This window comes from Apaloderma vittatum, unplaced genomic scaffold, assembly GCF_000703405.1.
Source record: "Apaloderma vittatum isolate BGI_N311 unplaced genomic scaffold, ASM70340v1 scaffold4032, whole genome shotgun sequence".
NCBI lineage: Eukaryota > Metazoa > Chordata > Aves > Trogoniformes > Trogonidae > Apaloderma > Apaloderma vittatum.
In genome coordinates, this window is record NW_009702929.1 from 116,319 (window position 1) to 129,660 (window position 13,342).

General features: G+C 42.9%; 1 protein-coding gene across 2 annotated transcripts in view; it reads left to right on the forward strand.

Annotated features, from left to right (window-relative positions):
* The window catches only part of ARVCF (armadillo repeat gene deleted in velocardiofacial syndrome), an 88,332-nt gene extending 77,367 nt beyond the window's left edge, over positions 1-10,965 (forward strand). The window contains exons 13-17 of one of the 2 annotated variants that reach the window (XM_009864403.1): positions 348-438; positions 1,448-1,501; positions 5,517-5,608; positions 7,749-7,862; positions 9,272-10,965. In XM_009864403.1, the coding sequence (XP_009862705.1) occupies positions 348-438; positions 1,448-1,501; positions 5,517-5,608; positions 7,749-7,850 (339 nt within the window). In that variant the 3' untranslated portion in view covers positions 7,851-7,862; positions 9,272-10,965. The remainder of the gene's footprint in view (positions 1-347; positions 439-1,447; positions 1,502-5,516; positions 5,609-7,748; positions 7,863-9,271) is intronic. The other variant, XM_009864404.1, reaches the window with a different exon arrangement.
* The last annotated feature ends 2,377 nt before the right edge of the window (positions 10,966-13,342 follow it).

Below are 13,342 nucleotides of genomic sequence, written 5' to 3' on the forward strand. Positions count from 1 at the left end.
GTGTAGGGCAATGCCCGAGTTTTCCTGGAGGTGGAACTAGCGTGTCTTCTCTCAGCTAACCGTCTCTCACTGGAAATGTTCCATCTAGCAGTGTAGGGCAGCCACCTGTTCTTGACGTGCAGCCTTCTTGTCTTTCCTTGCAAGAAGGTTGAGCTCCTTTTACAGAGCAGTAATGCTGCCATTTAGATAACAAGAAAAATATTTCACCAACAAATCTTTCTGAAAATAAAAAACACTCCAGTGCCATATTATCCACAGAAGGGAGACTTAGCAGCATTCCTTAATCTTGTTTCTTTTTCAGTTTCCCTGAGTAGCAGTTTCATATTTATGTGATTTTTGTCTCCTAGTCTGTTTCTGCAACTCCAAAGAGTTCCAAAGGTACTGCTGGCAGGTCTGGCTATGACGATAGCACTTTGCCTCTGGTGGATAAAAGTCAAGGTCAGTTCTGCTTTTTATCACTTGTTTATGTTTTGCTTTGCTTGCTTGTTTTCTGGATTTACCACATGTGTGTTACAGGAGCGATAGAACCAGGAGTGAGGGGGTAAAAATGTGTTATCTCTGTGGTGCTTTTTACCCCAGAGTTCCAGAATGCTAAATCCCCTTAGGTGGGTATGGACAGTGTTCCTTCCCTTGTGAATGTACACTACTGATGATGTTTTCTCAAACTGTGTGCAGCGTAATCAGTTACATTTCCCCAGGTGAGTTTGGAATAGACATGAGTTGGAACTTTGAAAGAGAACAGCTTTGTTTGATAACGTTACATATTAATAAATCTAGCTTTCAGCTTGTCTCTGAATCTAGTTCTAGTTTCTAACACCTGGATTTAAGATTTTTTTTCAGAAGTCTTTAGTGCCCCGCAGCAGAGTTTGTCTTGTTGCACTTTGCCTGGTTTAGCTGCAGATGACTGCAGAAAAGACAGCCCCACACTGCCTTACACGTTTCTTCCTACCCTGTCTGTGACCAAATCCGGCAGACTATGCAGACAGAGGACGACCCGGGTCAGTTTGCTGATCTGACAATAAACTTCTTGTTTTCTTTGTGGGTTAGCTTTCTGTTGGCTCAGCAGGCTGCCAGATGGGATTGTGTGCCCTGTGAAGCGGCACCCTTACTTATTTTCTTTCTGTTCCGTTTTGGAGAGACCAGAGAGAAGATTGTTCATAGTGGTAGGTAGTGCAGCAGAATTGCAGTTTCTGTTATTACTTGGAGAGAGGGACTTTCTATGTTACGATGCCAAAGCAGAAAATATAAGGATTACGTGTGCTCTCTGGAGAGCTTAAATCAAACTTCCCTTTCTGAATGGATACCAGTTGAGTAGTCTAGGATGTTTTTTTACAGTAGTACTGGTCCGTACTTTCTGGACCATTCTGGTCCTGTGACTAATTTAAAACTACCAGATGTTGAGAAAAGCAAATGTAACTCGAATTGTTCCAATGTTTCTGTGTTACAGATAACGAGAAGGCTGGGAGTCGTGATATGATCCCTATGGATGAACTTGGCCCAGGTAAATTCCGTCATAGATCAAACCCTCTGTCTGTTCCAATAGAGCACACTGTCACTCACAGGAAAGTTCAGCTATTTCTCTAGGTGATTTTCTTTCAGATGGATAAAGCTGACATTTAAAAACAGAACGTTACCTTACAAGAGGTTGGTCATTGTGCCTTTTTCTTTTCCTCCATGTCTTTATTTTTTTTGCTTTTAAATACATGTAGAGTGTGTACACCAATTTCTCCACTACTTTCAGCATCTAATGGAGATACAGTGACCTGACTTGTGTAGTAGTCTCTGGCCCTTGAGGCAGCTGCATTCCCTGTGACAGATCTGGAAGTCCAGGGATACAAAAGGAAAAAAGAGTTGAAGATGTACTTCAGTGTAATGCTTGTGTTTAAATCTCCTCTGCCTTTGTTTTCTGTAGGTAACACCAAAAATAAGTCAGTATGTATGATGTTGCTGGCTCCCCCTTTCATTTACCTGCATCTAGCCAAGCCTGGTTTTTCCTGTAGGCTGAGAAGAGCCACCTATGGTCAATGAAGTACTTTGATAAGTTCGGTAGTTTAAGACTTGTAGAGGTTTATTTTGTATTTTTTTCATTACCGAGGTAGATAAAGGTGCTAGGTGGTCTCTTGGGAATTCACTTTACTTCTTCCAATTGGTGTTATTTTGATTTAAATACCTATATTAATGCCTTCAAATCAAAGAGTTTGATATATTGCCATTTGTGATTGTAGCTGAAAAAAAAATAGCAAGTTAGAACTAAGTTGAAAGCCAAGCGTGTTCGGAAGTTAAAATAAGTATATATTACCTTCTGTATTTGTAGTAACAGGAGATGCCACATCCCATGAATCAGCTGTCCATATGTGTTTTGCCTAAGGGAACACTGAAACATTTGTTCTCACAGTGGAAGAAAATAACGTCAGAGATTGCCTGGCGGGATAGCTGTGTGCTAGCAGGTGCTGCAGTGTGGGCAGTGCTGGTTGGTTACAGGCTCAATGTTAATTTTTGCCTTATGCTTTCCGGAGTTACTGCTACAGCTCTGAATACAAAATTAAATGCAGATTAACAGCATATGTACAGCATCAGACAGGTTCTCTGGGCCATTCTGCTCTCCAAGCTTTTTGTCACTATTAGAAGATGAAATACATAAAGTTTTCCTGACCCCAGCCCTTGAGTGCTTTTTAACTCTGGTATAACTTTGTGTTGTTTCAGAGAGCAAGTGAGAAGGGACCAAATAAATTTATTCGATTTACTATCCTTTTCCGAGGAACTGGTATAACAGTACTTCATCTCTCAGGCTCTTTCACGTGCCATATGCTTTGTGTCATTTGGGCATACTTACATGAGGAGATTCTGTTTTCTGATTTTAGCTTTGTTGTGGACTGTTGTATTCTGGAGTGTTTTGTTCTTTTTCCACTCCGGAGTGAACTGGCAGATAAAAGGAGCAGAACAGCAGTGTGTAGTCCTCTGGGTTTGTACCTCCAGCAAGTAGTTTGGCTGTGTTCCCCCATACTCCACACCAGCCTACACTGAGCCTCCAGGAGAGAGTATTCATCCTGCTTCATCCAGAGTGCACAAGACTGCTTGTTCCAGAACATCATCACCGCCAGCCTGCTGCTGCTCAACTGTGGTCTCTTTATCAGGGTTCTGCTGTCTTGGCCTTTACTGTTAACCCACGTTGACTCTTTTTTTCAAGATAGCCTTTTTCTTTTTGCAGTTGCTATCTCAGCTTGTTTGCTAATGCTGTGGAGGTCATCCTTTTCTATGAAGAAATTTAATTAAATATCACTATGGCTAGGGAGACAGTATGTTTCCCATCAGCTGGCAGTACTAGACTGGTCAGATTCCTGTTGTATGGAACAGTGGGAGAGCCTGTCTTGGGAGATGGAAGAACACATATATTATGAGTTACTGTGGGATACACTAGGCAGCCCAGTGCAGAAATAGCTTAGGTCTGTCAGACCTCATCAGCTCCAGACAAGTGGCCCCGCACTGAGTAATCTGAAGAGCATCAATGCTTATTGTCACGGTGCTGCCTGAGGGTGGCTGTGACCCTGAGCTGTCAGTAGAAGCAGCAGAGCTGTGATCTCCAGGCTGTGTGCCAAATTCGAGAGTTCTCTGAAACTGTGCCTCAGTTAACCTACTGTTAGTCAGACAAACATCTATGAGCTGAGAGCTCTTCAGACCAGAGACACATGGTTCAGGTGCCCCTATCGTACATGCTCATCTTCAGACAGAAGATTTTCCTTTCTCCTCCTCCTCCTTTTTAATGGGCCCAGAGGTTTGACCTTTGTAAGCTGAGAGCTGTGTGAGGGCACGGCTGGACTGACACTCAGCCGGCGTTTGGTCCTATAACCTGTGACAGCATACAGATGTTGGTGCAGATTGAATGGGAGATGTTCCGTGGAGCAACACAGAACACAAGAAGTGGAAAGTTAAAAAAGAGGAGTGAGCAAACCAAGAACGGGATGTGCCTCTACTGACCAGTAAAACATTTGTCTGCACACTGGATTGTGTTAACTCAGAACAATGCACTTGCACCTTGGAGCAGTAAGAGATCTCTCTTTTGCCACAGAAGGTGTAACAAGAGTTAATTCTGATCACTCTTTAGGACGAATCTGAAACATAGGAGAAGCAGTATTTTGTGATTTCTTTAGAGAGCTGTGGTTCTTGGGGCACTGAGGTGTTACTGCTATGATGCAGCCTTCTTCAAGATATTTCTCATTTTATTAAAGGTCAAATCATGAACTTCCTATCTCTGCTGTTGCTTATCTTTGACAGAGTCATAGCACAGTGTGTGGGTTTTAGAAACGAGATCCCTTAGCAGTGATGTGCACGGCACCGTTAGCATGCAGACCAGGCAGCAGTGGGCTGACAATACGAATTGCAAAATATACGAAGAACAAAGTTCTTGACCGTTTGTTGTTGTTAGACCATTGCCACTGAGCAAAAGCTTGATCTTCCTGTTGCTGCTATTCTGGCTAAGTATGGGGGATTTAAAGTAGTATTAAAGATCTGGTTTGCTTTTAATTTTTTGTGATTTATAGCCTTTACTTCTGACCTTGCTCCCTGGAAGTAGCAAGTAATAAACCAAGCGTGGAGCATTTTGATAGTTTATGTAAAAACCTTTTTGTGGTGTTCTATGAACCCAGTTTGTCAGGACATGAAAACAGTAATGATCCCTCCATTACATAAGGGAAAACAAAAGCCTACAGGGAGCAATAAATTTGAGTGTCGTTTACTCCAGATCGCAGTGCTGTCAAAGCAGAGCAGGAGAGAATCTATTTGTCACTGATAATGAGGGAAATTTGTTGCATCAAGAAAATAAATTAAGATTTTCATTGGCTGACAATAACTCAAAGCAAAGGTTCTGAAATAATTAAAGCCATTTCTTTATAAGACCCCCTCACACTTTTCTTCCTTGTGTTCATCATAGTTTCACATTGTTTGTCAGTGGTTAAGAAAAATCACCAACCAGGTGCTACTTGGTAATGAAAGATGCTCCAAGCACAGCAGGGTCTGCATCAAGATTTCTTCCAACTCTGACAGGCCCTTTTTCTCAGTGCTCTGAAGGGGACTCTTCCAAATTATTGTCATGTCCTGCTGGTAGTCAGGCTCAGAAAGAGTGGGAACATGCTGCAGAGAATTCAAGAGAATTGAACACAGCCAATTAATCAGGCTGCTGAGCAAGGAACACAAGATTTGGGCTGAATTTGGAGCTCATTAGGCACCTTGCTGCTTTCCTTGGACACACTAAAAACTGCAGCAGACTGGGATGGAAATAGTGCGGCTTGCTAATGAGTGCCAGCATCTGGCAGTGGTGTAAAAAGAGAGCTTTTCAGTTTTGTTTTAAGCTGGCAAAAATGAAATCTCAGAGCTGGAGTGCCTGTGAAAAGCAGTCTGCCAGCATCTTTGAGTTGTGGTGGTTTGTTTTCCTGTTTCTTTGCTGAAGAATTCTGCTGGCATCAGCTCTGTTTCTGCTTCTGTTTGTGCTTCTTGCCTGACTGTCATGTATTTCTCCTCAGATGGGTACTCCACCATCGATCACCGGGACAAGGAGCGCAAATACAAGACCAGTGATAACACAGGGGATGCCTCGGAGAAAGAACCTTTAAAAGTGAGCTTCCTCTTACTGGTGAATGATAGTTAGTGCCTTTAAAAGAAAGGAAGCCGCTGGTGTCCTCAGCGAGAAATACAGAGTCGTTACCAGGGGGCAGTAAAAGGCTTTTTTTCTTGCTCTTGTTTTTTTAGATAAAGGCACTATTTCATAACTTAGAACTTGGCTAACTAGAATTTAAAGCAAAATGCTGTTTCCCAGTGCAGGAGTGAATGCAGGCAATCATTGTATTCTTGTAAATGGATGAGGTTGTAAAAATAGAAAGTGTTTGTTCTGTCACGCTTGTCCAGGCAGCATTCCCTAGCCCCAAAGTGTGTAGCTGTGCTCAAGCTGTGTTCTGAGGAGAGTCCCTTCAGACTGTCACACTGCTTTATTGTTTTCACCGTGAGAAGAAGGTGTGAGCCTGTGTGTCTGTGTGCAGCGGTGTGGGGAGCAGTGCTCATTTCTGGAACACTCGTTCACAGACCTGACAGTGGACTAGTGGAGAGACGTGCATACTTATGTGTGTGCCTTCTAAAAACAAATTTAGACAACTTCCAGATTAATAGGTTATCTTACTTCATAAAGCTCTTTGTATTGCGGGTTATGTGCAAATGTGGCTTAGTAGGCTCCGTAACTTGGCTTAGTAGGCTCCATAACTTCCGTTGCATTGCTATACCTTTTCTGTAGACCCTTTTAAAAGTCAGTTAATGCTGTGGCCATCAGTTTTCCCTGACCTCAAAACAAGCTTGTGTTTTCCTCTGGGGAAGTAATTTCAAGGAGGAAGAGGAGGGTTCATTGAAACAAGGCAGTGGTAGGAAACACTATTATTAGTCTGCGGAAGATTGTCCTTAATAATCTTTAGCATCTTGCTGATAATGTGAGAAAATCCAGGTGATTCATGTTAGGTAGAAACAATTAAACTTCAGTCAATTAAAAAGAAAACTCACTATTATTGAACAAGGGAAATAAAAATGTGAATTAGGTAGAAACAATTAAACTTCAGTCAGTTAAAAAGAAAACTTACTATTATTGAACAAGGGAAATAAAAATGTGATTGGTAAAAAAACCAAATATTTCCATAGATCATGAATTAGTAAGATGTCCTGTTACATCAGCTTGCCTCTATTAACTTGCCTCGTCATGCACTTCCTGCTGTGTCTGCCTTTCTGTGAAGGTAAACCCCAGAGAACGGCTTCAGTCCAGCTGGACATGTTTCTAAGCACAGATCACTCTGCTCAGTTTGCCAGTTCTGGGTGTAGCTGTACCCTGCTGGAGGCTGCCCAGTTAGACCTTTCGGTAGAAGTGGTTGTGCTCCTTCGTTTGGCTTTAGAACTGATAAAACTGAGCTGCAAGTCATGCAGGGAGCTGCCTGGCTCCAGTGTGGCCAGAGACGGCCCTGCCTGAGCCAGTGTCAATGAATAAACTTTCTTAGTTTCCTCATCACAGTTCTAATATGTTTTGCAAGGATGCAGTGGGAATGGATGCACAAAGTGACATGTTTATCAACAGGACCTTCATAGAAAATACCTTTCTAAGGAAAATAGGCTAAGGTAGGAAAATGGGCCAATACTTGTTATTTTTGCCACTCAAAATTCATTAAAGTGGTCCAATACAACCCTCAAGCTAACCTCAGGCAGCCCAAACTCCAGTGTATGTCTGAAGTGAAGCACTGCCCTAAGTTTAGTGAGTAGTTGCTTTGCTTTCCTGAGGAAAAGAGAGAAAACATTTCACCTCAACGTGTCTCCCATAGTCCGTGGTGCCTCTTGGATGTAAGGACAGAGGGTAACTGAATTCAGCCTGTTGTGCACATCCAAGGTATGCGCGGCCGTGCCCTCAGCTGGGCAGAGCTGAGTAGCTGCTGCTCTTCCTTCTTGCTGTGCTGTGAAACAGAAATACATGTGTAAGGTTGTCTGGCTTGCAAACTGTTTGATAACCATAGCTCTGCGGCTCAAGGGTGGGCAAAAACTGTGGGTAACAGTGGCAGGGAAGTGCAGCCTTTTGGCTGTTGCAGATGCTTTTTGTGAGTATTGTGCCTTTGCTGATCTTGTTTCTTTCTCTACCACTAATTTTTCTTGTGCTCCTTTCAGCTGACTTGTTTGGTGGTTTTGTTTGATTAATCCACTCTGTTTTGCCTTTAACTCCTCACCCTCTGCTGCAGAATGACACAAATAGGAAAAACATTAACAGGAGTAACAGGGCTTCGGTGAATCTGGTGGATGCCCGTGACATTAAACCCCAGCCTGTTGACTCCTGGGTCTAATTTGCATGCATGGTAGGTCCTTTTGATGGTAATTGGTACTAGTGCTTACCTTGTCTCGTGCATGATCTGTATCACTGTGGAATCTCTTCAAGGCTAACTGCTAACCTGGGTCCCTTCAGACAAAGGAAAATGCATTTGAAAAAAAGTGGTGTTTGTATTGTTCGGTGTATCTTTAGTGAAATGCAATCAGACACCACTGTTTGATTAAAAAATAACCTGTCAGATAACCAGACAGAAAATTAATATTGTGAATGATTGGCTGTCAGCTGAAATGTAAAAGATTTCTGCTGTTAGGCTATGGGAATGAATTTGAATAGTTTATTCCTAGTTCCAAACATTTTTTCCCCTCTATGCTCATTATAAGGATTAACCTGAGGCTTAAGGAAAAGCATATCCTTGACTATTTATGGATGATCCCCTGAGGTTCCCATGAATTGCACAGCCCTGCCCATGTGCAGAAAGCTGCTGACTGCACACAAGTTACTTTGCAAGGAGAGGCGATTTTGGTAATACAGTAAACGTTGACCCACAACTCAAACTTCTCAATTCGTTTTTGTTTCCTGTTGCTCAAGAAAGGTGCCTTTTTGCCGCTTTCTAGTTCTCTTCCTTCGCCACGTGCCAAGTTGTTCAGTAATGTCACCGGCCTTTCTTTGCTTCTGCCACTGCTAATCTGTCTCCTGCTGTCTTGCTAGACAGCCCTCTACCGCAGTTACACCTTCTAGCACTCCATCGAATTTGATACTGCATTTGGAACAGCAGGTTTAGTGCCCCTGGCTATGACTAACGGAAAATGTTTAGTGACTGTTGGGAAGGCACTGGGCAACTTTCCCATCAGAGTGGACAACAGGCCTTCAAGGCCCAAATTTGAGAACATCCTTCAGTCCCATAATGCTGCATGAAAAACGCTTGCATTAGTGGGAGGGGAAACTCCTGTATGTTTGGGGGTGATGGTATTGGATTTTTTTTTTTTTTTCCTTTCTTCATCCTTTAGAAGTCTAGTTTACATGCTAAGTGTTTACCGATTGTTTGAGTTCCGGGGTTGGAAGCCCCTGCCCAGAGCAGTTTTGCAGCACTGCCGGGTGCTCACAGGTGGCCGTGGAGCAGGCTCTGGCACCGTTGGCTCCCACCGCTGCTCGGCGCTGCCTGGTCAGCCTGGCTCGCCCAGCCAACGGGCGCGGGTGAGTGTAGGTGTGGGGTGCCTGTACGCTTCGCTCCTGCACTCTGAGCAGCAAAGGCTGACAGGTGGCGTACAGATTTTGAAATGTGAAGTCTGTGCTCATTTTCTCACAGTCATACCCTTCAAGAAACCCATATATTAGGGATAGGTTGGTGTTTCCAGTCATTGTCCTACCACTGGGTGATGCAGACCACCAAGGTCGAGTAGCTTGCTGGTCTTAATCGGTTTTGACTTTATTTTGCAGGGCTAGAGTCCAACCACATGTTTTTTTTAACTGAGGGAGAGAAACAAACATTGAATCGACACAGAGGATCTCATCAGTCACCACTGCCATTCAGATTCAGAGGGCGCTGCATCACTGACCAGGCTGCAGATTCTCGGAGGATGTGGGGAGAAAACACAGCTGACAGCCATTGCCAGCCCCGGAGCACCATGCCTTACAGCCAGACAGTCTGCTTTTTAACTCTGCTACATTCCCGCCAGGAAGAGCCACCATCTCCCCCTCCCTCCCACTCCTGCAAGAAGAAAGGAAGAAGGCAAGGAACGGGGATCCAAGCTTCCATGTAGCTGGCTGCGTTCGTAGGCGATTCGTACATGTGGATGGTGCCAAGGATGAGAAGTGAAGGTCGAGCGGCGGCAAAGACAGCTTCACAAAGGAAAGAGAAACTGCAGAACATTTGAAATAATACCGTAGGTGTAGCCATGAGGATAATAGCACTTTTCTGGTTTGGGGCTTACTGTTTTCTTTTTTGTTCTGGGAGAATTCTTTTGAACTGTGAATCTAACATTTTTAAAGGCTTTTTGGAAGAAATGCTTAGGTTTTCTTTATTATTTCCACAGAAAGTGCAGGAATGTTGAGTGGGTTTATTGGATTTCAATGAGGGGAGAAAACGCGAAACAAAAACTATTAAATGCTGGTCAGACGGACTGGAGAGTGGATGAAAAAACTGATGCAAGCTGTATAATCTGCTTTTAGAGTAAGCTATATCTATCACAGTGCTATATTATCATTATAACCTGGTGTAAAATACTTCTGCCTTTTGAATTCTGTAATGGCTCTGTTTTTATTTCCACATACTGAAAAGCCGTTTATTGAAGGTTTCAGTGTCCCTGGTTCAGAAATCTTTGCTGAGAAATGGAGATGGCTGGCTTTTTGTTTTCTTGTTCTCCAAGATTGCAGTAAGGAGCTTTCACATTTTAAATGTACCAGTGTTGTGTTGATGATGATGATTAACAATGTCTTTTGCCATAGCTGTTAACACGTTGGAAGAAAGTAGGAGCTTTTTTTTTTTAAGATGTCTTATTTTGAACATGACATTTTAGATGGGTCTGTCACTTACATTTGATGGTAAATTTATCACATGTTGGATCCGTGTTTGCTTTGGGCTCTAGATCCTGATGAAAAATGCCACAAAGGGAACCGGTTTGGCATTTTTTAAAGTCATCATCATGATTTCTGTGTTCCTTTGGTTTTGTTTTGAGATGACATATTTCATTTGGTGTGAAAACTACCCGTGTGCAACCGTTCTCCTCTAGCATGCCAAGGCCTGCTTTGTGTAAGGGGGAATTTTTACCTCACCAGAACATACTCTGCATATGAGGTATTTGGTAATGCCATGAGCTAAATTACTTCAGATCACTGATTTTCTCCAGGCATTGGTCAAGGGAGGGCAGCAGATGAGGAGAGGAAGGAAATGTGTCACTTGTAGCATCAGAGGACTTTTGCTGATTTTATTGGGTTGCCACTGTTCTTTGATTGGCACATTAAGTTTTAAATAAGCTCCTCAAAGCGGTGTGACTGGAAAGCACATTTTTGAATCTAGCAAACATCATTTGCGGTTTTCAGTGCCTGCCGTTTCCTTTGTAATAAAAAGGGGAAATATCCAACAACCTCACCTCCCCCATAATACTGTAATAGTAAACATCCAAAATTTTTGTAAAAAAATTGAAAAAATTTTTTTTAAAAAAAAAAGCAAGTACCAAGAGCTTTGTATCTTCTTGAGTATATTAAAAATTTGACATGAATACATATATATAAATAAATAAATAATCTATATATCTATATATATATATTGTTGTGCAGAGAATAGGTTAACAAAAACATGTAAAGTAGTTTGCAGGAGAGGGAAGCATTTGTTGATTCAGGGAAAAAGACTGATGCCAGAAGCTGTCAGTGATTTGGATGATATATGTGCTCCTTCACACCCTCCCTTTTTGACCCTCATCTTCTACATGTGTTGCAGTGGTCACTTCTGGATCCTGGGGAAGGTGAAGCTGCTTGGAGCAAATTAAAAATAATAAAGATTTGTTTTTTCACCTGCATGAGTCCTCTTGGGCCAAAGATGCTCAGCAGATCAAGGGAAGCCAAGAGATGCATCTGTGATTACCTGTGTCAGGGCAGTGTCTCTCTGTGTGTAGACATAAAGTGTGGCAGTGAAACCAGATACATAGTCTGACTGTATATTATATGGTGCTCTTTTCATACTTGTTCTGCCAATACGCGGAGACCCTTTTAACCAAGCTACACAGAAGAGTTTTATATCACTTTTGGTTATGTACTTGGTGTATTCTTTTTGTATATGAAAGGATTTTTTTAAAAACGTTCAGTACTTAGCAATGGAACCTGCTTTGTAGCTGATTAGAACAGTGTAAGAGAGGGGCCGTGCTGTCAATCTGTCCCTGATCTACTTCAAACCATATATTTACCAAAGGAGTCGGAGCAAAAGTTCACTTAAAATAAAGACATGACTGTTGAAAGGAGTCTCAGCAAAGACTTGGTGATTTAGTTATTGTACAGATATTTCAAAGCCAGCAAAAAGTTAACAGAGAAAATTGCAGGAAGGGGGAAGTGAAGTACTAGGGGCCAGTTATGTCCATGATCACCTATCCCTCATATCCCATAGTTCTCAGAGGGGCACTACAGGGACACTCAAAATCAGGACTGAAACCCACTTCAGTCTCTGTCATTAGTGGGCTAACAATGCCGAGGAGTATCTGAGAAGCAAATGCAGACCCTATCCCACTTTCCCCAAAAAGTCCTTTTTGTATTTAGGCTGCGTCCTGTGATAAGCAAACCTCCCTGTCAGGTTAAGTGGCATTTGCTGCCCGGGGCCATTGCGGCAAACTGTTCCTTGTTTTCCTGGGGTAGGTGTTGTGGCAGCCAGCGTAGCTGTGAGCTGACAACTTGGTTTAATTGCTGCAGAAAAGCAAAGGATGGTATATCCAGAAATCATATACTAAGTCCATGGGCCAAGACTTGCCCAGGGAATCACACATCTTACCCCTGCCCTTCCCATGCCTTAAAAATAATGACTAATTCCCAAGTATGTAGCAATAACCCATCATTTACATTACTGTGGTTTTTTTTCTTCTCAACAAACTGTTGTTTGGATGTTGAAGAAAGAAAATGGATTGGAGGGTTATTTGCATGTGAGACTTAGAACCTTTTCTTGGCAGCCCACCAGCTGAAATCCAAAACAAGATACTTTGAACCAGGTCTGGTGATTTAATGTCCTTTTTATCCATGGCCACAAGCTTGTGGGTGGGATGTGTGCCCACAGCTGCCCTTTCCTCTCCCCTTTTTGGCACAAGTGTGACTGGCTGATCGAGCTGTTCTGGGACGTGGGTGGATGAACCCGTAATTGTTGTATTTTGGCAGCAGGGACTGTATGTAAAGAAGGGAAAGCGGCAGTGTGTGTGACTAAAGCTGCAGTAGGTTCTAGAGTCTCCTGCTAAAAGGCAGGCAGTGCTTTTTAGGGCTCAGGTACGTGACCTCCTCTTTTCCTGTTGGCTCCAGTGAGAAAACTGGAGGGAATCTGCCTGCAAAGGGCTGAGGTAGAAGAGATTTCTACCTCCAGAAGTTCTAGTGGGGGAGGGATGGTTGTGGAAGGAAGCTATGGTTTTGCAGGACTCCTGCTAAAGAGGAGAGGAAATTTGATGGCCCAGTGAGGGCTGAGATTAACACAGGGGAGAGGGGGAGACTTCTGATGGCATGTCATTACTGCGGAGCTTTCTTTCAAGGGAGGTGGCTTGCTCACCTCGTCACTAAGCTGTGGCAGTTTTAATAAAACTTTGTGTGTCAAGAATCCCCTGGAGAAGCATCAGACTTGGTTGTTGAGTGTGTGAGCAGTTGTACTTATGCTTACAGCTTCCCAGGTTGGTCTGTCTGCAGAATCCGAGGAGGAGAGTGAAAGGCAAGGCTTTAGGACGCTTTGTTTCTGTCTTGGAGTTTAGAAGCAGTTTAGCCATAAGTGTAACTTGACAACTCAAAGATGTGTTGCCAGCTTGAAATGCTCCCCAGAGAACAGCTTGGGCA